This window comes from Pleurodeles waltl, chromosome 4_1, assembly GCF_031143425.1.
Source record: "Pleurodeles waltl isolate 20211129_DDA chromosome 4_1, aPleWal1.hap1.20221129, whole genome shotgun sequence".
Classification (NCBI taxonomy): domain Eukaryota; kingdom Metazoa; phylum Chordata; class Amphibia; order Caudata; family Salamandridae; genus Pleurodeles; species Pleurodeles waltl.
Window position 1 is genome coordinate 178870203 of NC_090442.1, and position 26056 is coordinate 178896258.

General features: G+C 45.0%; 1 protein-coding gene across 1 annotated transcript in view; it reads left to right on the plus strand.

The window, feature by feature from the left end:
- Window positions 1-4197: 4197 nt before the first annotated feature.
- Window positions 4198-26056, plus strand: part of TRIM24 (tripartite motif containing 24) — a 659378-nt gene continuing 637519 nt past the window's right edge. The window contains exon 1 of the mRNA XM_069227983.1: window positions 4198-4865. Within this exon, the coding sequence (XP_069084084.1) occupies window positions 4478-4865 (388 nt within the window). The 5' untranslated portion in view covers window positions 4198-4477. The remainder of the gene's footprint in view (window positions 4866-26056) is intronic.

Consider the following 26056-nt stretch of genomic DNA (forward strand, 5'->3'; position numbering starts at 1 on the left):
CTGTCTCACTAAGGCTCTGCTAACCAGAACCTCAGTGGTTATGCTCTCTCATTTCTTTCCAAATTGTCACTAACAGGCTAGTGACCAATTTCACCAATTTACATTGGCATACTGGAACACCCTTATAATTCCCTAGTATATGGTACTAAGGTACCCAGGGTATTGGGGTTCCAGGAGATCCCTATGGGCTGCAGCATTTCTTTTGCCACCCATAGGGAGCTCTGACAATTCTTACACAGGCCTGCCACTGCAGCCTAAGTGAAATAACGTCCACGTTATTTCACAGCCACTTACCACTGCACTTAAGTAACTTATAAGTCACCTATATGTCTAACCTTTACCTGGTAAAGGTTGGGTGCTAAGTTACTTAGTGTGTGGGCACCCTGGCACTAGCCAAGGTGCCCCCACATTGTTCAGGGCAAATTCCCCAGACTTTGTGAGTGCGGGGACACCATTACACGCGTGCAGTATACATATGTCACTACATATGTATAGCGTCACAATGGTAACTCCGAACATGGCCATGTAACATGTCTAAGATCATGGAATTGTCACCCCAATGCCAATGTTTGTGGTCTGTCTGAACAATGAAGTGAGACAATTCCATGATCCCCGAGTCTCTAGCACAGATCCGGGTACTGCCAAACTACCTTTGCCGGGGTTTCACTGCAGCTGCTGCTCCTGCCAACCCCTCAGACAGGTTTCTGCCCTCCTGGGGTCCAGCCAGGCTTGGCCCAGGAAGGCAGAACAAAGGACTTCCTCAGAGAGAGGGTGTTACACCCTCTCCCTTTAGAAAAAGGTGTCAGGGCTGGGGAGGAGTAGCCTCCCCCAGCCTCTGGAAATGCTTTGATGGGCACAGATGGTGCCCATCTTTGCATAAGCCAGTCTACACCGGTTCAGGGATCCCCCAGCCCTGCTCTGGCGCGAAACTGGACAAAGGAAAGGGGAGTGACCACTCCCCTGACCTGCACCTCCCAGAGCTCCTCCAGTGTGCTCCAGACCTCTGCCATCTTGGAAACAGAGGTGCTGCTGGCACACTGGACTGCTCTGAGTGGCCAGGGCCAGCAGGTGACGTCAGAGACTCCTTCTGATAGGCTCTTAACTGTGTTGCTAGCCTATCCTCCTTCCTAAGTAGCCAAACCTCCTTTTCTGGCTATTTAGGGTCTCTGCTTTGGGGAATTCTTTAGATAACGAATGCAAGAGCTCATCAGAGTTCCTCTGCATCTCTCTCTTCACCTTCTGCCAAGGAATCGACCGCTGACTGCTCTGGACGCCTGCAAAACCGCAACAAAGTAGCAAAGACGACTACTGCAACCTTGTATCGCTGATCCTGCGGCCTTCTCAACTGTTTTCCTGGTGGTGCATGCTGTGGGGGTAGTCTGCCTCCTCTCTGCACTAGAAGATCCGAAGAAATCTCCCGTGTGTCGACAGAATCTTCCCCCTCCAACCGCAGGCACGAAAAGACTGCTTCACCAGTCCTCTGGGTCCCCTCTCAGCACGACGAGCGTGGTCCCTGGAACTCAGCAACTCTGTCCAAGTGACTCCCACAGTCCAGTGACTCTTCAGTCCAAGTTTGGTGGAGGTAAGTCCTTGCCTCCCCACGCTAGACTGCATTGCTGGGTACTGCGTGATTTGTAGTTGCTCCGGCTCCTGTGCACTCTTCCACGATTTCCTTTGTGCACAGCCAAGCCTGGGTCCCCGACACTCTAACCTGCGGTGCACAACATCCTGAGTTGTCCTCCGGCGTCGTGGGACCTTCTTTTGTGACTTCAGGTGAGCTCCGGTTCACTCTTCTTCGTAGTGCCTGTTCCGGCACTTCTGCGGGTGCTGTTTGCTCCTGTGAGGGCTCCCTGTCTTGCTGGGCGCCCCCTCTGTCTCCTCACGCAATTGGCGACATCCTGGTCCCTCCTGGGCCACAGCAGCATCCAAAAACCCTAACCGCGACCCTTGCAGCTAGCAAGGCTTGTTTGCGGTCTTTCTGCGTGGAAACACCTCTGCAAGCTTCTTCACGACGTGGGACATCCATGCTCCAAAGGGGAAGTTCCTAGTCCTCTTCGTTCTAGCAGAATCCACAGCTTCTACCATCCGGTGGCAGCTTCTTTGCACCCTCAGTTGGCATTTCTTGGGCATCTGCCCACTCACGACTTGAGTGTGACTCTTGGACTTGGTCCCCTTGTTCCACAGGTACTCTCGTCTGGAAATCGATTGTTGTTGCATTGCTGGTGTTGGTCTTCCTTGCAGAATTCCCCTATCACGACTTCTGTGCTCTCTGAGGAACTTAGGTGCACTTTACACCTACTTTTCAGGGTCTTGGGGTAGGCTATTTTTCTAACCCTCGCTGTTTTCTTACAGTCCCGGCGACCCTCTACAAGCTCACATAGGTTTGGGGTCCATACGTTATTCGCATTCCACTTTTGGAGTATATGGTTTGTGTTGCCCCTATACCTATGTGCTCTCATTGCAATCTATTGTGACTGTACATTGCTTGCATTGCTTTCTATTGCTATTACTGCATAATTTTGGTATTGTGTACATATATCTTGTGTATATTTGCTATCCTCATACTGAGGGTACTCACTGAGATAATTTTGGCGTATTGTCATAAAAATAAAGCACCTTTATTTTTAGTATATCTGTGTATTGTGTTTTCTTATGATATTGTGCATATGACACCAGTGGTATAGTAGGAGCTTTGCATGTCTCCTAGTTCAGCCTAAGCTGCTCTGCTAAGCTACCTTTTCTATCAGCTTAAGCTGCTAGACACCTCTTCTACACTAATAAGGGATAACTGGACCTGGTGCAGAGTGTAGGTACCCCTTGGTACCACTACAAACCAGGCCAGCCTCCTACAATGCCCTCCTTTAGTTCTTGTGGGACAGAAATTCACTCTGCTTTAGTGAGCTTCGAAGAACAGTTCACAGTTTTTCCCAGGCAGCATATTACATCATATGCCCTTGTTATGTGACTGTACATCCTTTTTTTCACTTTTGAAATCTCCTTTTCTCTTTAAAAGTTCGCAAATAGTCTCTTGAACTTCCAGCAGATAGTGTGGGAGTCGTTTGCCGGGATTATTCACAAGCCTTGAAGTTTTTATATTTTGCAGAATTGTTGGGGACGAAAAACAAATAATAGTGCACTAACCTTGTTTTCTCTTCTTTTGCTTGCTCTTCCTTTCATTGCAGGTTACGCCCTCACATGTCGGAATGACCAACTGGTCGATTCCTGAAAGGCTCCGGCTGCAAAAAAGATTCCCCATCGTCTCTCACTGCAGCTCTTTTCTGGAATGCGAGGATCGGAGAAGTCCGATAAACTGCTCTTTGGATCAGGCTAGGTAGCCTGGACCCGGGAGAAGAGGGCGTGATGATCCAAGAGAGTGGGAGGGAGGATTAGTTTTTTTTTGTTTTGGGGGTGGGGGGAATAAAGCCAAGCATCCTGGGGTTTGACTATTTATAGGATGTGTTTTCTAAAAGGGCACATGAATTACGCTGCAAAGTCCCTGTCTGCAGGCACATGGATAATCTTCAAGCACATGAATAAAAGTTCCTGACTGGAAAGTCCCCACATTGGTGATACATGAATCACTCTGGCACATGAATAAAAGTCCATGTCTGGAAAGTCCCAGTATAAGTCTGCATGAATCACACTGGAAAGCACCTGACTGGAAAGTTCCTGTCTGTAGGAACACAGATAATTCTCAGGCACATGAATAATTACAGTAACAGAAAAAAAATCATGGTTGAAGTGAGACTTCTATAAACCTGTGGAACAAAAACAGGAGGCCTTTGAGTCAAACCTGGGTATAATTACAAGCATGTGGAACATTGCAAACACAAAGATAATTTAAAGGTTTAGTATAGTCAACAGTGATACCAAATTTAGCACAAATATTCAGCCTAAGGTGTGAGAGGTTGAAGAGCACCTACATGATTTATGAAGCAATGAGGTACATGCTTGGGCTCAGCAATTAGTGAGCTTTTCATTCGACACATAGGTCCATGCACTCCAGTGCAGTTTGTAATTGCATAGAGGATTTGCATGGTGCAAACCACATCCCGCACTGTTTAATTCAATCTCTTCAAATATTGACAACACGTAGCAGCTGACAACGAGGGGATGATGTCACAGTCTTTTGAAGACTACTCTGTTCTGTTCAGGTCACGCCCACCCAATGGGAAGGCGGAGCAGGCGGTGACGGTTAGAAACTGGAGGCGGAGCTCTTGCGCGTGCTAGAGAGTTGCGCCGCTCCGGAATAGGGGAAACAGTGCCAACCTACCACTTTCGTATTTTGGATCGCTGATCTCCCCCGTGGCAGCGCTGCAGATTGGTTGAGTCCGGACGGCTGGCGAGGCGGCTTGCGCTTGGATTCAGAGTGCTCGAGGACAGCGACGGCTGCGCGTCTGTCCCGTTGTTGTCCGTTTAGGAAGAGGCGCGCGTGCGCTCTGATGGCCGGACCCGCCCGGGGGTAACGTCGTGGGTCATGGAGGAGCCTCCCGCCACCCCCGTGGAGAAGGAGCCGGAGCCACCGGCAGTGGTCCCTGACCCGGCGCCACCATCGGCCCCAGCGTCGGCTCCCCCTCCTGCCCCACTCAGCGCTGAGAACGAGGCAGAGAGCCGGCAGGGCCCAGAGGAGGGCGGCGGGGAGCGGGCCGCGCTGAACCTTCTGGATACCTGCGCGGTGTGCAAACAGAATATAACCTCGCGCGGACCCTGCCTGCTGCCCTGTTTACACTCCTTCTGCCGCCGCTGCTTGCCCCCACCTGAGCGGTACGTCAGCGTGCCGGCTGGGCCCCAGCATCCGCTTCCCTCCCCGCCGGCCCAGCAGCCGCAAGGCCCCCGAGCAGCGCCCGAGCCGCCCAGCACCCAGGGTGAGTCCCTGTACTTATTTGATTGTAGTGTTAAGTTGATCGCGATATAACGGGGTTAAACGTGGGGATATATCGTGATAGTCAATTACCTATGACATCGATGTAGGGCAGATGAGCTGTTTGTTGGGAGTCAGTATGGATGTGATCAGATCGTGCGCTCCTGGGGGTAAGATGTGTGACATGGACTGGCAATTGATTGGGTGTCAGGGGTGGTGTCACACCATGGTTCGGGCGAAACGCTAGGAGCGGTCAATACTGTGGTTGGTGTTTAGCACCGGGAGTAGGTAGGCTAGTCTTAAGTTTAGGGGGAGCAGGTTCTGTGCTCTGATACAAGGATGGCAGTAACTTCGTGGAGCGATTGGCAGATGAGTGGTCGGATTCTTTGTTGGTCAGGTGGCGATGGTAATTGTTGGTAGGCGCTTGGTTCTGGTTTTAGGGTTCTTCTTGTATACCCTAACGCCCCTCCAGATGCTGATGGATGTGTTTTTCATCCATTCTGTTTTGGTCCAGGTCTGGGGGTGTCTCTGGTACGAGGTGCCCATGCACTAAGCCTTCCTGTTCGCTGGTAGGAGTGGGGTCTTAAAGTACAAGTGACAATTGCGGCCTGCCCCCTCCCACCACCACCCCCGTGCCCATGGCTGGCGAATTCTCTGCACGGGATGCGTGCTACCATAGCCTCCAACAACACACAGGGTGACATTTGGGAAGTGCGAAAGTCGTGGCTGACCTGTGATCAGAGCATGTAAGGAGAGGGAGGGGAGTCTGGTGAGCAGGGGAAGCCCAGTGCCGCCCGCACGTCAAATCACTGCAGACTTCTGTCGTATCAGTCCTTGATGAAATGATAGGGTCGATGGGGAGTGGGCGGGCGGAAGATAATTTCTCACCTCTAGGAAAAGGGATGGCAGTGAGGCTGCCAGTACTGAGGTAGCCTATTAATTAGGCTTCCGAATGATTCTAAACTCACAGCTGTTTCCTTTGACACGTGATTGTTTATACACATTGTGAGGGACTGGCACTTGTCTGCTTTGCACATCAAATAAGTTTCACTTTGTTTTTGCGTGACGTTAGAACGTGTCTACCATCGGTGGAAAAGCTTTGGTCATCTGACATAGCCACAGTTCTGTTACAATATCGAATAAACACTTTACACGCTGGTGCGCGTCGTAATGTGATTAGATTAACTCTATTCTTTCGATTTCTCGCCATTTTATGTGTGTGTGTATATATATATATATAAGTTTGTGCTCATTCTCTCTGGGCTCTCATTATTATTGTCTCACTCTCTAATTTCCTGCCGTCTGAACAGTATTAGGACATCGCATATATGTCCTTAACGAAAAGGCCTATTGTGGGATTATCAGCATCAATTATTGTAAACTTGGCTGGCTGTTCAATAGATCCTTTCTTTTAGGTATGCAGACATTAAAAAAAACAAAAAAAAACTGTCGACCAATCCAAAGTATGTGACAGAACACAGCAAATAAAAAAAAAATGCTTGATCCTGTCGTTGGACCTATGCCCAAAGGTGATAGAGTTCTCAGTTTGCGTGCGTTATAAATTATAGAAAAAAACAAATTTCCTCAGTCGTGCTTTGTCGGTGTGGCCATAGCCACACTAGAATATTGTCACATTGCACTCTTACAGAATCTGGAAATGGTTAATTTGTGTTCTTGCTTTAAAGAGAATTGTTATGAAAAAGACCTATCTGAGATGTAAAGTCAGTTGGAATCTTAGAACCTTTATTGTGCAATTATTAAAGAAGCATGGAAATGCCAAGTAGTTTAGACCAGTGAACCGCAAACGTTATAATAGTTCTGTGCTGTGACCCAGTTGTTTTAAAAACAATGGTCACAGTACAGTAGGAAAAAATAACAAACCATGTAATTGTGATTTATTGAGACTTGTCACTACGCAGAAGTTTTCTCAGCTTTTGAGGTAACTGGCTGTTTCACTTCTCCCAAACGACTTTAAGTGCCTTAGATTTTATTTAGATTAATGACTGTGTTCCTTAATTTAATTTCTTTTGGGGTGTTTTTGAGATTTGATTTTTTTTTAAACTGCTAATTTTAGTCTTGCTTAATTTACCCAGGTGTTCTTATGTTATTTTAAACCATTATTGGCTTGGTTATCCTATGTCTGACATTGAGTGCTACCTGTTTTGAAAGGGGCTCTGCAGTGTGATTGTACTAATACACTATGTTATACACGTCCCTCAAGAGCTAGCCATTAGTGCGAATAACTAGATTCTAAATCCAGTAATTCACTGCTATGGCATAGCAACAATGGGTAACAAAATCTGTATTGCATGGCTTCATGGGATGCCTCTATAGTTTACACCATAGTCCAAATCTGGTATTCACTGCTGTGACGTAGCAGCTGCATTACCCGTTGTTGCTACTTCATAAAGGCCATCAAGATCATGGCTGTTAAGTCTGTCACTGAAGCACTGCTTGCCTGCTTTGAGGTACAGCTGAAAGTATAGCTGCAGGAGAGGGAAGAAGGTTTAGAACAGAGGTACTCCAAAGCATTTTTTTAGGTTCCACAACACAAAGCATGGACTGTGGTGTTCTTGAGGGCTGCATTGATGCCAGCTGGTTAGGAGTGGGACTTTGTGGGGGTAAAGCAGGAGTACTGTAAGAATCCATTTTGAATTGTTCCTTTTCCTTTAACACGTGTAAGTTTGAGCTCTTTTCTCTCAGAACGCACTGCCTATCACATATGTTATCTTATGTATATTTGTTTAAGTAAAATAAGCCTGGCGGTAGACATAGGGGAAGCAAAGCATGTAAATGATGTGGTCAGCTAGTCATGGAGTTATTTTGAGCATTTTATACTGCCCTTTAAATTAAGCTCCTAGTCTCTAGAAGATCCAGAGATTTGACAATACTGTTTTGCTGTATATGAATTGCTATACCCCTACAGCAGCTTGGTATGATCGTTTTCTGCTTGCTATTCCTATCTTGAGGAGGATGAGTGTAAAAATAAATTTAACTTGACTATTGAATTGGAATGAAATGGGATTGCACAATGTATAAACAGAAACAATCCGACTTTATCTTTTGAACTAATTGTGTGAAACTAGGCAATTGTTTTGTTTCACTTTGCTCCCTTTATCTTCATGATCACATATAAAAGCACCTCAATATGACTTCAGGATATGTGCTGTACAAAACATTTTTTCATGTTTGATTTAATAAACTAATGTTGTCCATGTATAACAACCCAGGCCACCCAGAGAGTTCCACCTAATAACCCACTTGCCTCTTAGTTCACCCTTGGCATTGTTGTTAGGGCAGGAGGAGGCATGAATATTTCTGCTTTCAGGTTTGAAAATGATCATTAAAAACATACTTAACACATTGATATAATGTGATGCACTAAAGTGAAATGGATCTGCATGCTAATGATATCGTTTTTTGAATTTTGAGTAAACGTTCTAATTTTTTACTTATTGCAAGATAACTTTAGGAACACAGTCATTATTTAAGCTAAGTGGTGCAAGGCGCCTTATTTGATTCTTTTCTTTTACTTAAGTTATCATTTATGTAAAAGCTTGCCTGCTTATTTAACATCTTTCTGAATGTTAGTGCCCTCAAGTAAACAGCAGCCCAGTGCTGTCGTTCAGCAGGGTATGTGAAGGTCAGGACTGCTACATTTGCCCCCCTACAAGCCATATTTTGACTGTCACTGGCATTGAAGGTGGTAGGTAGGGACTGGATAAGGATGGCGGGTACTTTATTTAACATTTGGGAGAGGGATAAAAAACAAACTTGATGTAATGTATTCCCCCATTCTCCCCACACCCCCCACCACCATTACTTCTGTGCTCCTTTGTAGCACTTGAAAGCAGGTAAAGATGATTTTTGGGTTTCCATACAGAACATAAAGTTACGGATGGGTAAAAAGTGATTTACAAGGGTGTAATCACTGACAACGTTCTCGTTGTCTATTTGATGTCACTCAGAATCCCTTGGTGAAAAACATCCCAGTGCTTCACCTATCTGCATTTCTATATGTCAACCACTGTTGCTGTGTTGTACAGGAATTGCAGGATGCTCTGACTAGGCTCTCAGAGAGCTTGTCAGAGCAGTGCTGGAGACCAGTGAGCACAGTGAGCTTCTGAAGAGGAGGGAAAGAAAGGCATAGAGAAGGGTGGGTGGCAAGATGGCAGTTATATTTTATTTTTTTATTTTGTGAGATTTTGGACATGGAAGTGCTGCAGCGCTGAGAAATCCCAGCTATTACCTTAAACCAATTAGTGGATTTTGTTCCTTAGGCCAATGGATCGACACAGCATTGTTTTGAGGGGATGTCGAGGATTTATGTGATAATAAACAGGAAATCAATAATCTAATCACTATGCAATAACCACACCAGTTTATTAAGAAGGATTATAAGTTTATTTCCCTATATTAAAAATGCTGAAGTCACGAAAATAATTCTCAAACATAAATGATAAGCATATACAATCATCAACGGCTGATTAGAGCGCCTTATATATCTGAGTTTAATCAAGGCAAGTAAACAAATGAATTAAAGTATTATAACACAGCCTAATAACACTAATATTTGCAACAGTGAAATGAAATACATTTGAGCAAAAGATCAAAGAATGTCAGTATAAGTTATGAGCATGTGAAGATGAAGTTCCTCCCTAACCACTGATTAGCATTAACATGTTGGGCTTCATGTAAATATTTAGTAACACAAATTTAGGAAAAATATACTAGCTCAGGTTATAGCAAAACAAATTATCATTATGCAGCAATTAATTTATGAGTATCAGCTGGTAACTGTAAAACAACATATAACAATACACAATTTATACGTTACCCATAGAACAGCAACAAGAAGATTACTTCAGCAAAGGGAAACCATCAGTAGGTAGATCTGTAACTCCCCCAAGCCTACATCTCACTGGAAAAATCTTGTAAAGTCTGGTCTGCATCAACAGCAAATCCACTTCACTAATCCAACTCTCTCCCAATAACAACAACAATCCCCAGGAATAGGTGACAGAACATTATATTAATTTCTACAAAACTCATGATTGATCAAGACATGGGGTGTTATACCATTCAGCCAATAAAACTAAAGTTAGATAGCTATAAGTTATACATTCATAATACACTGAATTTTCATTTGTCCACATTACATTTATGTAATCATTAGCTAAATTTGATTTATAACAATTTATTCTTCTCTTCTGTCTTGTCTGTGGATCCATTGTTCCATCTCATCCGAATCTTAGGTTCAGGAAGAAACATTTAACATTGTTGCCATCTACTTCAACCCTCGAGGAAGAAACCACACGTTAGTGCCAATTTTCTACACAATACGACAGTCAAATTTGAGAAATACCCTAATCTAACCTTGTAAGGCATAATGCAAAAACCCACTAGATGTAGCTGTCTAAACGTCTATAAGCTACTCTTTTAAGTAAGCATTGAGCAATGGAAAACAACTGCAATTTTAGCTTAAATTAGCCTTAGTAGAAAACAAAAAAAATAATGGTGGACATTTACAAAAGTCACCCGTTTTTCACATATTAATTCATCAGTGATCAGTACATTATTGATTAATAAAACCATCAAAAAAATGTCAGCTCCTGTAATCCCTCCTCTGATAACTAATTATGTCATCACACAAACCCCAATTCACTTATTTCCTTTTCAAAAATTCAAAATCTTCTCTCTCATCTTAGCATTAATTTTCTTTTCCCCATTACCTTTCTCATAAAACGTATTCATTTGAACATCAAATCTTTTCAGATTCTTTTCTTTTTCACCCATTTGATTAATCTATATGATCCCCAAATTCAGATTAAACAAACCACAGATATTGAGACCCATTTAACTATTTTTAATAGAATTCCATTCCCCAGGTTGCCAAACCAATTTCCAACAGTTTCAATTCCTTTGCCAGCTTTCTCACAGATAACAGTTTCAGTTAGTTCTTTTAAATCTTCTTTGTTTGTTACATTATTAATCAAACCTCTAATTTCTCTAGAGTTATTCGGTATATATGCACAGCAGTGATTCAAACCAAGTAATTTGCAAACTCTGCCCTCTTTTGCCAAAAGAATATCTAACGCAAGGCGGTTCTGAAGTGCTATAGCTCTTGTAGCAGCTAATTCAGTATCTAGAAGAATGATAGCTCCAGAATAACTTGTCAACATATTATCTACTATTGCAGACAACTTCTATATCTTAATAGAATTTAGAACTACTCCCATTGAAGGAATTATAGCTCCAAAAATGTCTCCCACAATGCTAGAAATTGATTCTTGCTTGTGTCTCGTTTTGAATTCTTGTCATTTAAAAAGATTTACTCGAGTCCTCCAGCTGGTATATCTTTAGAAAGACTATTCCCAAATAACATGTGCCATACCATCCTCTAGGAAGACGGTAATCAGCATTTCTTCCACAAATGTAGTAAACACCAGCCACTGGTGGGTCCTGTCCATTCATCATAAAATCCCATTCACTCAGAAACATAAACACATGCCTACATTCACTCGTACCCACAAACACTCTATCATTACTGCACTGTGGCCTATATATACAAAACTTTCCCACATGTTCAGCATCCAACATTCATTTTCCTTGTTTAGTAATGTCAGTATAAACATAATCAATCCCAGGTCTATGACTAATCATTCCCTTATTTATCTTAGCCTTTATTTCTCTTCTGTCTTCTGTGTTACTTAAAAAATTCTCCTCTACAGGTGTTAGTAAACAGGTTAAGTTGTTCCTGTGAGCAAAAGCAGTTCCAAAGGTTAAAGTAGGCTCAAAGAAATCTCTCATAATAAGTACGTTATTATCCTTGGCTGTTTTATTCAAATAACCAATGACAGGTACAAACGAAAACACTACGTCGAAATTGGAAACAAAATGTTGGATATAGAAATGTGTTAGTAAAAGACTACAACTTACAGCACAGGTCACTGGTAGAATATGATAAGTAGTTCCTGTAGGAGGCTGGCCTGGCTTGTAGTGGGTCCCAAAGGTACTTACACCTTGTGCCAGGTCCAGTTATCCCTTATTAGTAGGATATAGGTGTTTCTAGCAGCTTAGGCTGATAGAAGGTAGCTATGGCAAAGCAGCTTAGGCTGAACTAGGAGACATGCAAAGCTCCTACTATACCACTTATATAGCAGAATATCATAAGAAAACACAATACACAGAGTTACTAAAAATAAAGTTACTTTATTTTTATGACAATATGCTACAAGTATCTCAGTGAGTACCCTCAGTAAGAAGGTAATATACAGAAGTTATATGTACACAAACCCAAAACAGGTAGGAGTCAGAGAAGTAATGCAAACAGTGTAGAATTACAATAGGTTGCAATAGGTGAAAATAGGTCTAGGGGAAACACAAACCATATACTCCAAAAGTGGAATGCGCATCACAAATGGACCCCAAGCCTATGGGAGATTGTAGAGGGTTTGCTGGCACTGTAAGAAAACAGTAAGGGTGTCCAAAATACCCCACCCCAAGTCCCTGAAAAGTAGGAGTAAAGTTACCCTACTACCCCAGAAAGACAATATAGTCGTGATAGGGAATTCTGCAAGAACCACAACTGCTACCAAAGCACTGAAAACGGATTCCTGGACCTGTAAAAGAAGGGGACCAAGTCCAAGAGTCACGCAAGTGTCCGGGGGGGGCAGGAGCCCACTAAACCCCGGATTTGGATTTGGGTGCTGCTGAGGACCAGGAAGGACCAGGATGTCGCCACTTGGAAGAGGAGACCGAGGGGGCGCTCAACAACTCAGAGAGCCCTCACAGAAGCAGGCAGCACCCACAGCAGTACCTGAGCAGGCACTTGGAAGATTTGTGAACCGGAGTCCACGCAGAGTTACAAAGGAGGGTCCCACGATGTCGGAGGCCAACTCAGCGGGTTGAGAACTGCAGGACGGAGTGCTGGGGACCCGGGCTAGGCTGTGCACGAAGGAAATCCTGGAAGAGTGCACAGGAGCCGGAGCAGCTGCAAATCATGCAGTACACAGGTTTGCAGTCTAGCGTGGGGAGGCAAGGACTTACCTCCACCAAACTTGGACTGAAGGATCACTGGACTGTGGGAGTCACTTGGATAGAGTTCCTGTGTTCAAGGGACCACGCTCGTCAGGATGAGAGGGGACCCAGAGAACCTGTGATGCAGTCTTTTGGTGCCTGCGTTAGCAGGGGGAAGATTCCGTTGATCCACGGGAGATTTCTTCTGTGCTTCTGGTGCAGGGTGGAGGCAGGCGACCCCCAGAGCATACACCACCAGGAAACAGTCGAGAAAGCCGTCAGGGTTAGGCGCTACAATGTTGCTGGTAGTCGTCTGGCTACTTAGTTGTGGTTTTGCAGGCGTCCTAGAGCAGTCAGCGGTTGATCCTTGGTAGAAGTCGAAGAGGGAGATGCAGAGGAACTCTGGTGAGCTCTTGCATTCGTTACCTGAAGAATTCCCCAAAGCAGAGACCATAAATAGCCAGAAAAGGAGGTTTGGCTACCAAGAAAGGAGGATTAGCTACCAAGAGAGGTAAGAGCCTATCAGAGGGGGTCTCTGACGTCACCTGCTGGCACTGGCCACTCAGAGCAGTCCATTGTGCCCCCAACACCTCTGAATCCAAGATGGCAAAGGTCTAGGACACACTGGAGGAGCTCTGGGCACCTCCCCTGGGAGGTACTGGTCAGGGGAGTGGTCACTCCCCTTTCCTTTGTCCAGTTTCGCGCCAGAGCAGGGCTGGGGGATCCCTGAACCGGTGTAGACTGGCTTATGCAGGGATGGGCACCATCTGTGCCCATCAAAGTATTTTCAGAGGAAATCCTTTGTTCTTCCTTCCTGGGACTGGGCTGCCCAGGCCCCAGGGGGTCATAAACCTGTCTGAGGGGTTGGCAACAGCTGCAGTGGAGACCCTGGAAAGGCAGTCTGGCAGTAGCCGGGTTCTGTGCTAGAGACCCGGGGATGCAGGGAATTGTCCCCATTAGAATGGTATTGGGGTGACAATTCCATGATCCTAGACATGTTAAATGGCCATGTCCGGAATTATCATTGTGACGCTACATATAGGTAGTGACCTATATGTAGTGCACACGTGTAATGGTGTCCCCGCACTCACAAAGTTCGGGGAATTTGCCCTGAACGATGTGGGGGCACCTTGGCTAGTGCCAGGGTGCCCACACACTAAGTAACTTGGCACCTAATCTTCACCAAGTGAGGGTTAGACATTTAGGTGACTTATAAGTTACTTATGTGCAGTGAAAAATGGCTGTGAAATAACGTGGACGTTATTTCACTCAGGCTGCAGTGGCAGTCCTGTGTAAGAATTGTCTGAGCTCCCTAAGGGTTGCAAAAGAAATGCTGCAGCCTATAGGAATCTCCTGGAACTCCAATACCCTGGGTACCTAGGTACCATATACAAGGGAATTATAAGGGTGTTCCAGTGTGCTAATGAGAATTGGTAAAATTAGTCACTAGCCTACAGTGACAATTTTAAAGCAAAGAGAGAGCATAAACACTGAGGTTCTGGTTAGCAGAGCCTCAGTGATACAGTTAGACACCACACAGGGAACACATATAGGCCACAAACCTATGAGCACTGGGGTCCTGGCTAGCAGGATCCCAGTGACACATATCAAACACACTGACAACATAGGGTTTTTACTATGAGCACTGGGCCCTGGCTAACAGGATCCCAATGAGACAGTAAAAACACCCTGACATATACTCACAAACAGGCCAAAAGTGGGGGTAACAAGGCTAGAAAGAGGCTACCTTCCTACACTCATCTGTAACATTTTCACGAAATCTCCTGTCTCTGCTATGTCTTCTTTCTCAGGTCTTTCTCTTTTCTTGACCCACCTGCCTTCCAATTTGTCTAATGCTCTCCAAACCTGCACTCTTTCAAGTAATGCCCTAAGATGTGTTTTCATCTTTGCAGACCTGATCTAACCTATAACTATTTTTCAGGCTTTTCAATTTTGTAAGATCGTTGTCATATTCATCCGCTATTTCTTGTAACTGCTGGTGTATCTTTCCTGCTCCCTTTGTAATTATCTTACATAAGTATCTTAACTGAGCTTCGGTATATGACTCAAGTCCGTTCACACCCATTGTCCCTTTAAGAAGCTAATTTCCTTCCATTAACAACCTCACTCTATTGAGTTTCCCTCTCTGTTCCATTTCTCTAAAGTAATTGAATTACTTAAATCTTCTAACCACTTGGTTATTTCTTGTGCAGATAATCCTTTTAAAGAAATCTCATTCACCTGTGCACTCGAATCTTGCTTTCGTACTGTACTCGCACATAGCTGTGGAGACAATAGTTTCTCCCCTGATTACTGTAGGATCTGGTCCCAGAATTCCCAATAGGAGACAAATCTATGAAAGAGTTAGTCTCGTTCAGGGTTTGTTCTTGCCTTGGAGTCAATTTTTCCAAAACCCCATTTTGAAACTGGACTAAAGAACTCACTCCACTATTATTAGTCTCTGCATATAGTCACATAAGCAGATCCATCATAATAGGCATTGAAATTGCATCTGAACTAACAAAAGATCCAGTTTTCTGTGTCTGCATTGCTCTCATGCTCTGTATTTGAACAGGCTCTTACTGAATTATATTCAGCCCTTGTTGACCTGGAGACAACACTAAATTAGTAGTCCTTACAATCTGAGCCTCTGGATAAATTTCAGGAATGTTTATCTCCAACTGATGTTAAGTGTTCAATGAATCATTAAAACTACACTTCATCTGAACTCGTTCGTTGCTCAGGACATTCTAGGTGTAGTAGGAGTCATATTACTAATCCCACTACCACTCTTTCCACTCTCGCTAGTCCTCTGACCTCCTTGAGCTGTATGTGGTGGTGGATAAGTTCGCAAAATCTCAGAAACCAATTCATCATCGTCATTAAACATAACTCTTTTCAAATCTTTTAATTTCTGTTCCTTATTTACTAAAGAACTCCTTTTTTTTTTTTTTTCTTTTTCTTCTCAAGTTTTGACTCATCTTTCTCATCTTTTGTTCTTGCAGGAAATAATCTAGGTCCCTGTAGAGTAGCTAATCTCCACTCTCTGCTCCTCATCCCACCTAGCTTCTGCTTGCGTCTTTTCTGCTTTTCTCATTCTTTTCTCAAATTTCAGTGGTTGTTGCGGTTTAGCTACCAGCTCCCAAATCGCTAAGGCCTCCTTCTGTGCTGGTCATGGAGGAGTTTTTAAACTGTACATTTTCTGCCTCAAATTCTCCAAAATTCTCAAATTAAACGTACCATTTTCTGTGAAAGCCAAACAATCCTTTTTCTTTGTGATCTTAATCCAATGCTTCAACCAATGGCACGCTCCCATACCCTTCTCCTCAATCACAATGAATGCCTGAGTATTTTCACCAAAATTTCACCCTCTCGTGCCGAAATATACTCGTCACCTCTTAAGGCACTTCTCTAAGCTTTGAAAAACTTTATTTTCAACAAAATTTGTTTAAAAAAACAATTTTATTCAGAAAAATTATTCATGCCTGAAATCTATCCTGACCAAAAACAAACAAAACGACGAATCTGTTAAAAAATAACCAATCAGAAATAGTGAATACAATCCTCTTCGACACTCTTACCTTCCAATCGCACTACACCAGTGCCGGATGATAGACGAATCCGTGCGCGACCCTTTTCACTAACCAACCTATCCCAGCGCGGCTCAACTCAGGTCACACTAATGCACACACCCCCTCTCGGCACGACCGCTGAGACCCTGACAAAGTTCTTCGGCCTGACTTTTACACAACTCATACATCAAAGCAATGCAATATTAGTTCATGAGCAAAACCTTAAACCAAAAAAAAGGAAAACAAATTTGTCTATTTACTACAGGTAAGGTAATACAGTCGCTTCAGGAACCTTCCAAATTTTGCCTTCAGCTTTCTCTTACTCTTTTTCACAGTTCCCCACACGATCGCGAGTAAAATTCGACCTGCAAATTTCACTTTTCAGCTGATCATTGGATTATTGTCCTAGTGCACTTAGTACTCACCAAATCTCAGTAAAATTCAAATAAAAAACTCGACTTACCAACCACGCTGGATCGGTCTACTGAATGGACAAATTACAACATATACCAAGTGTCTCACTACACTTTTCAATATTCTCCGGAGTCTTGGATCTCTCTCATTAGGTCCGTCATCAACAGCCACATGGACAAATGTTCCTGCACTAAGCACCACACTCAAATGAAGAATGGCGCTTCCCTACTCTCTAACCCTATTGGAGTATGCCCACTCCTTCTAAACTCATATACTTCTCAATCAACTGCAAATTAGCTCAAACTTATGCAAGCGCACAATTTTCTCACCCCACTCAATTCAATCAAACACTGTTACAAACATACCCTTCGACCTAGAGCATCTCCAAGGACTGGGGAAAGTCACTTGAGGCAACTAGCAACTCATTTTCTCAGATCTGTGTAACATTTCAGAAAAAATAATTAGTAAAATTATTTCCAAAGTATTCTTTCACAAACTATGACATCATCATCATGACCATGACATCATCAAAATATGACGTAACCGTAACTCTGCTACCAAAAACTGCTGCAGCGCCGAGAAATCCTAGCTATTACCTTAAACCAAATAGTGGATTTTGCGCCTTGGCCAATGGATCGACACAACATTATTTTGAGCGGATGTCAAGGATGTATGTCATAATAAACAGGAAATCAATAATCTAATCACTATGCAATAACCACACCAGTTTATTAAGAAGGATTATAAGTTTATTTCCCTATATTAACAATGCTAAAGTCACAAAAATAATTCTAAAAAATAAATGACAAGCACATAGAATAACCAACGGCTGATTAAGAACGCCTTATATATCTGAGTTTAACCCCTTCGCTGCCAGGCCTTTTCCCCCCTCAGGTGCAAAGCCTTTTTTTGGGTATTTGGGGTAGTTCGCGCTTAGCCCCTCATAAATTTTTCTCCACATAAGCTACCCACGCCAAATTTGTGTGTCTTTTTTTTTTTTTTTTTTTTTTCAAACATCCTGTGGTTTTTAGAGGTACCCAGACTTTGTGGGTTGCCCTGAAGGAGACCAAGAAATTAGCCAAAATACAGCGAAAAATTCGTTTTTTAAAAACAAATGGGGGTAAAGGGCTGCAGAAGAAGGCTTGTGGTTTTTCCCCTGAAAATGGCATAAACAAAGGGTTTGCTGTAGTAAAACCACCATCTTCCCAGCTTTCAGGAATAGGCAGAGTTGAATGAGAAAACCCAATTTTTCAACACAATTTTGACATTTTACTGGAGCATACCCTATTTTTTGCTATTTTTTTTTTGTGTGCTTTCAGCCTCCTTCCAGTTAGTGACAGAAATGGGTGTGAAACCAATGCTGGGTCCCAGAAAGCTAAACATTTCTGAAAAGTAGCCAAAATTCTGAATTCAGCAAGGGCTCATTCGTGTAGATCCTACAAGTGTTTCCTACAGACAATAACAGCTGAAATAAAAGAATATTGAAATTGAGGTGAAAAAAGCAGCCATTTTTCTCCACGTTTTACTCTGTAACTTTTCCTGCGTTGTCAGATTTTTGAAAGCAATATACTGTTAACGTCTGCTGGACTCTTCTGGTTGCGGGGATATATAGGCCTTGTAGGTTCATCAAGAACCCTAGGTACCCAGAGCCAATAAATGAGCTGCACCTTGCAATGGGTTTTCATTCTGTACCAGGTATACATCAATTAATTTGCTGAAATATAAAAAGTGAAAAATAGGTATCAAGAAAACCTTTGTATTTCCAAAATAGGCACAAGGATAAAGTGTTGAGAAGCAGTGGTTATTTGCACATCTCTGAATTCCGGGGTGCCCATACGACCATGTGAATTACAAGGCATTTCTCAAATAGATGTATTTTTTACACACTGTCTTACACCTGGAAGGCAAAAATGTAGAGAAAGATAAGGGGCATTAACACTTGTTTTGCTATTCTGTGTTCCTCCAAGTCTCCCGATTAAAAATGGTACTTCACTTGCGTGGTTAGGCCTACTGCTCGTGTTAGGAGACATAAAATGGACACATCACATTTTTACATTGAAATCTGACATGTTTTTTGGAAAGTGCCTAGCTGTAGATTTTGGCCTCTAGCTCAGCCGGCACCTAGGGAAACCTTGCAAATCTGCGCATTTTTTAAAACTAGGCAGCTAGGGGAATCCAAGATGGGGTGACTTGTGGGGCTCTGACCAGGTTCTGTTACCCGGGATCCTTTGCAAACCTAAAAATTTGGCCAAAAAAACACCTTTTCCTCTCATTTCGGTGACAGAAAGTTCTGGAATCTGAGAAGAGCCACAAATGTCCTTCCACCCAGCGTTCCCCCAAGTCTCCCGATAAAAATGATACCTCACTTGTGTGGGTGGCCCAGGTGCCTGCAACAGAAAAATGCCAAAAACCTATAGAGATTGAGGGGATAGCACAGCGACTTGATCAGCACATATTTTTCTTTTCTTTTATACAAAGCTGACTCTGCTTTGGGGACCCACACAAGTGAGGTATCATTTTACTTGGGAGACTGAGGGGAACTCTGGGTGGTAGGAAATTTGTGCTGCAGTGGTGACCCTCAAAGAAAAGTGAGGAAAATATGTTTTTTAAGCAAATGTTGAGGTTTGCAGAGGAGTATGGGTAAGAAAGTGTTGGGGGATCCAGGCAAGACACACCTCCTTGGACTCCTTGGGGTGTCTATTTTTATAACATGTCTGGGTTTGGTAGGTTTCCCTAGATGAAGGCCGCACCCTGGACCAAAAACATAGGTGCCCCCCCCCCCCCAAACACAGCTAGTTTTGTAGTAGATTCATTTGATGTGTCCACCTACTTATGTGTTGTTCCAAACACTAAAATTGTGAAAAGAAAGGCTCTTTGGTTATGTTAAAAAGAACCCTCACCCACCAACCCAGTTGGTGGCATGCTTCATCATCGGGGTCCCACCCGAGACACCTAGAGTTTCACAGGTGTGCTGTGACGCCTGATTACAGTGGAGCAGGTTTTGTCATTTTTACCACACATACTGGTTGTATTTGGCACAAGGGTGAGTGATGGTTCAGTGGATCAAATTTTATTAACAAGAGATTTCACAAAAATGAAATGCACTGTTAATAACTGAAAGGACAAAAAATGGAACCAATGACTCACAGCTCGTGAGCTGTAAAGCCACGACAAGGCACCAACCGCTTTACAGTTCATTCACATACCTCCCATACATGACATGTACAAGACCATTCACGCCGCCAGCCACTGGCCCAGCACATTACAACACTCGCATCGACAAACAGCGCCACTCAAGGGCCCATCACTTTCATACACCCACATGCCTGATACAGCAATCACACCAGCTGATGAGTGTGTGGACTGGCATTTGGCTGACACTGCCAGCCAAGCGCCACCCCACGCTCACCGCCAGCACCCCACGCTCACCGCCAGCCAACTGCCACCCCCACGCTCACCGCCAGCCAACCGCCACCCCCGCGCTCATCGCCAGCCAACCGCCACCCCACGCTCACCGCCATCCAACCGCCACCCCACGCACATCGCCATCACTTTTGTTTTGTTTTTAAACAACAAAGAAACCACTAATTATAAATAAGTACAAAACTACAAACACAAAAGCTCTAACTGAATACATGACAGTAATGCTTCCTGTGAAACTGAACAAAAAAAAATCTAAAACAGCAGTCTACGCTCACGGAATTTCCCAATAATTCTTCTGTGTGCAGTAGCTCCTGAAACAGCCACAAACACACACAGCCCAGGCTTTGAAGGACAATCAGGGCAGTACATCCTAGTCTCCTTCCGGATACCTCTTCGAGCACAGACATTACATCTCTTAGCAGGAAAGTGCTCAGCAAAGTGACAATCTTTCAATCCAGCCACATCCTCCACCACTGCTTCTCTACGAACTCGTGCCTGTTCCAGCACAACAAGGCTCGCTATGATAGGCTCCTGAAATTTCACAAATTTCATCCTTGACTCTAGAGAACTATCCTTGAACACAACAAAAGCATTAAAGGTTGCCAAGTGGAACAAGTGAACTGCTAATTTCTAATACCAAACATAAGACTTACGAGCAGCAGTGTAAGGCTCCAACCTCTGATCTACCCCATCAGCACCACTCATGTGCTTATTATAGGCTAAAATTCACACAGGTTTGCGCACTTCGACAACCTGACCCCAAACAGCCACAGGTGAAGTACTCTCATCATGGATGGTATTTAGCATGTACACATCCCTCTTGTCTACAAATTTCAGAGCTAGCAGCTCATCATTCCGCAAGGCACTGCACTGTACCTTTTCTAATTTTTTTTTTTTTTTTTTACAGACAAGCTCTTTTAGATAGCCTTTCCGATTAGAGCAGATTGTGCCACGAGCAACAGGGTCCACTCTGAACAACTCCTTGAACAACTGAACTCCAGTGTAGAGGTTATCTACATATAAATGGTGACCTTTGTTAAACAGTCATCTACCAAGTTCCCACACAATTTTCTCACTAGCTCCAAAAGTGGGTGGACAACCAAGGGGGTCAATATTGGAATCCCTACCAGTGTAGACCTAGAAATTATAAACATATCCTGCACTACTTTCAGACAGAATATACATCTTAATTCAATTCCGTGCCCTCTTGCTAGGAATGTACTGCCTAAAAACCAAAGACTCGTCTACAGATATTTCTTTGCCTGGAACATAGATCTCTGAAAAACGATCTACCAAATGATAAAGGACAGGTCTAATCTTATAAAGACGGTCAGAATCAGGGTGATCTTGTGACAAGGCTAAAGCATTATCTACAAAATGCAACATCCGAAGAAGAAGCTCATACCGGTAACGACTCATGATGGCAGGAAATACAGCAATTGCCGTCAAGGGACTAGTAGACCAATATGAAGACCGTGATGGCTTCCTTATCAGCCCCATCAAAAAAGTTAAACCCAAGAACTTTTTCAACTCTTACAGATTTGTGGGAATCCACTGGCTAGCTCTAGAGTGTGGCCTAAGTCTGGCAGCGTTGTCCCTCAAAAACTGCTCTGCATACAAGTTAGTCTGCTCAACAATCTTTTCCAAAAATATGTTGTCCATAAACAACTCCAAAAAAGTTGACGGGCAAAAAGTTTTCCGTATTAACTCGACACCCTGGGAAACCAGTAAACGCAGGCAACTGTGGCTGCTCCATGTTTGGTGCAACCCACGTGTCAGGTCTTCCAATGGGAAGCCTTTCAGCCGCTGGCTCCTGCACTGATCGAGCCCCACTAACATGAATGCCAGATTCTAAGTCTGGTAATTCACTTCTGTGATAAAGCCACAGTGGTTTTAAAAAAACATACTGTTGCTGGATCAAAAAGGAATTCTAGGCTGTTTGGCAGGGTTGTCACAGAACCTATCAGTGCAGTGCTGGCCGGTCAGAAGGGGGATGAGAGGGTAATGGGAAGGAATGCACAGAGGGTAGAGTGGGTGAATGGCAGGAGACTGTTTTTAGGTCTCACCTACCAGACAGTGCAAACTATCTAGTTTGCAGAAAGACTGATTGTCCGCTTGTCAGCCTGCCCTTTGTTTACCATTGATGGGCATAGTAAAGATGGACTGCCAGGTATGTTCATTTTGTTGTTGTTGTTGTTGTTTTGGAACAACCTTGTAGGACACATGCAACAAATATGCATACAGTTCCTATCTCTGCTCTCTAACTCCCTGCAACATTCCAACCCCTCACCTTAAATACAGAGAACATACCTGACATTGTACACTCTACATTCTACATGAGAACAAAATCTAAAGCCATTACTGCATATCCCTTCCTGTTAATAAAACAAAACACAAAGGAAAAAAATACAAAATACTAATATTCAGCAATTAAATATCCTCTTTCATGCTCGGCACTAATAAACCTGCTCATGGCCTGCGACTTTAACATATTCATCTGGAATCCCGAGACTCGTCCAAATTCATCTAATATCTCCATTAGTGCAGGCAGTGAGGTCGCGGGTTCCGCCAGGGTAAGAATCACATCATCCGCATACAATGAATTGATGTGCTCATCTCCCCCAAACTTCACTCCCATGATCTGCGGGTTATCACGAAGCCACTGCGCCATGGGCACCATATAGAGCGCAAACAAGAGAGGCGACAGCTGGCACCCCTGCTGGGTCCCTCTTTGAATTGAGAACGGCAACAAGAGCGTCCCGTTAACCCAGACCGCCGCCCGAGGCGCCTGATAGATACAACAGATCCATGCCATGAAACCCGGGCCCAGTCCAAATCGCTCAAGCACCCTGAACAGGTATGGCCAATTAACCCTATCGAACACCTTTTTGGCATCAATAGAGATCCTGCGTGAGCAATCAGTTTTATCCAATAGATGAAGCAGTCGCTTGGTTTTATCACTACACTGGCTATGTGGTATAAATCCTGCTTGGTCGGGATCCACAAGACCCGGCATGTAATAATTGAGGCGGTGTGCCAGTAAGCCAGTGAACAATTTGGCATCGATATTCAAGAGGGAAATCGGCCTGTAGGAGGCGCGCTCCTCAGGATCCTTCCCCGGCTTCGGAATGCACCGGTATGCTTACTTGAACGCTTCAATACTCTCACTCTCTGTTCTAAATCCTCTCTAAGCAGTCTCCTTGCTTTATTATCCCTAGCGGACAGCGACATCACCTCACCCCTCAATACAGCCTTCAATGCCTCCCACAGCGTCGCCAAGCAAGTGGTCCCATCATCATTAAGGCTAAGGTAGTCTATTATTGCACTACGAATCGCCTCTACTGTAGCACCGTTCTGAAGCATTGAGTCCTTGAATCGCCACCCGATACTCCCACGTGCTCCATACTCATGACAGCCTCAACAGTAACCGGAGCGTGATCCGACAGGGCTCGAGGCTCAATCACTGACTCCTTAACCCGGGGAAGAAACTCCTGGGAGGCCAAGAAAAGGTCAAGCCTAGCATATGTCTTGGTCGCTGCCGAGTAAAAGGAATAGTCCCTTAACGTGGGGTGCGTCCTCCTGCACACATCCTCCAGGCCACACTCACTCAGCCATTGACGACCCACCACTACCATTGACCCCGTCTGCCCACACCGGTGACCTGAGCGATCCAAATCACCATCCATCACCAGGTTAAAATCGCCCCCCACCAGGATGGCACCACCCGGGGATTGTAGCAGCGGGGTCAAAGCCTGTTTTAGGAAGACTTCCTGCTGGGAATTAGGCGCATATAGAGAAGCAATAGTGAAGGAAAAAAAAAACAATCTCAATCTCATGGCTACAAGCCTACCTTGCACCTCATGCAGTTTTGTCACCACTTCCCTAGGGAATGAGCGCACCAACAGTATCGCAACCCCTGCATGGTTCGATGATGCCGAAGACCAGAACTGCCTAGGGAACCACATAGAGCGCATGCAATAAATATCTTTTGGGACTAGATGTGTCTCCTGCAGCAGGCATATATGACTTCCCGACTTCTCTAAGGCGGACAGGATGGCTAGCCTCTTCGTAGGATTATTAAGCCCACGGACATTCAAGCTTGTACATTTAATAATCATACCCTAAAATGAGCAGTATTCAAGAAGGAAGGGACCTCACAGGAAGAGCACCCCCGGGCCAGATGATGAACCACCTCAAACACCAAGGCCTGAGAATATCTCCACACAGAAGCCAGCGTCGCAGGGAAGCACAACAACATTCAAACAATGCGCACAACAGGTGCTCACCACCAAGAAGTCCTCGCACATCCATCTTCACGAGGGAAAATGTGCACAGGCCCCCCCCCCCTCCCTCCCTTCTAGGCTGAAGTTCCAGTGGCCATGCTGTTCAGAACGGATTCCCGCTCCAACCTCAGCTCCGAGGCCGTAGGGCGCTGCAGTTTCCTTCTTTTCTCCTTCCGCCGCCAACGTGGGGGGGGGGCCCAACAGGCAAGGTCGACCTCTCGCTCGCGTCCTGGCCGTTCTCCTCCAAGCCAAAGATCCAAATTGCTTCCGAGATGGACCTCACCTGCCGGAGCTGTTCCTCCCAGCGGAAGACCAGGCGGAACGGGTGGCCCCAGGAGTAAGACACATTGTGCACCCGCAAGTGCTCCATGATAGGTCTAAATTCTCGCCACCTCTGCAAGGTCCTCACTGAGAGGTCGTGGATTAATTGGAGCTCATGTCCCCTAAAAAGTACCTGCTGAAGATTGCGAGCCCGCTTTAGGATCTTTTCTTTGAGCTCAAAATTGTGGAGACAGGCTAGGTTATCCGGGGGCGGTCTCCAGGGCCACAAGCGCGGCCCACACGATGAACTCTGTCCAGGACTATCTCCTGAGTGTCATCCGGGTCCAGCAGAGAGCGAAACAGGCCCACCACATAATCTCCAATATCCTCCTTTTCCGCCCCCACCGGGGCCCCTCTGATGCAGATATTTTGTCTCGAACGTTTTTCCAAATCCTCGACTGCTATCTGGAGGAGGTTCTGCTGCTCTCGGAGACAGACGACCTCTTGCTGCAGGCTCGCCATCTTCCAGCTGTGCCACTCGATCTCCCAGGGTGGTAACCTCTCTGCGCAGCTCCTTCACCTCCTGGGATATGTCCCTACGAAGCTCCTGGATGTCGCTCCGAAGCGAATCAAACAGGGAGGTCAAAAAGCCCTTTGTGACTGGGGAGCCCTCACCCTCCAGGGGTCTCGTCGCCAATGGATCCTCAGCTATACCACCCGATGCCAGAGGGGCCCCTGTCAACATTTCTCTCACTGAGCGCTCCCGCTTGGATTTGGACGCCGCACGGACTCGGTTCGCCGCGTCATTCCCCCCCCCCGGTTTCACCAAAAGCTCCGTCCGGGGCTAAATCACCATGTGTCGCCGCGTCCAAGATTGCGCTTGGCCTTCGCACTTTGTAGCCTCCTCCTACGAATCTTCGCCTTATATCGCCTCTACATCCTCAGGCAGGGGCCCGCACTTACTTGCACTCCTTGCTGGTGAGTATGGCGACCTCTGGGCAAGACGATGGCCTCACCTATCATTGCCCGCACCTCCAGGTCCCTCCTCAGTCCCGGAGAGACCCTCTGGGGAGGGGTGTGGGGCTCCCATCCAGCACCCGACCAGGTCCTACAAACGGGGTGCTTACTAATCCTGGGGTCTAGGCCATCCTCTGTGGTCCCGCCGCTCGCGGGGCCCAGCGCAAATCTTCTGGGGCTTCGGCCCCTCCAGTACAGGCCCAGGC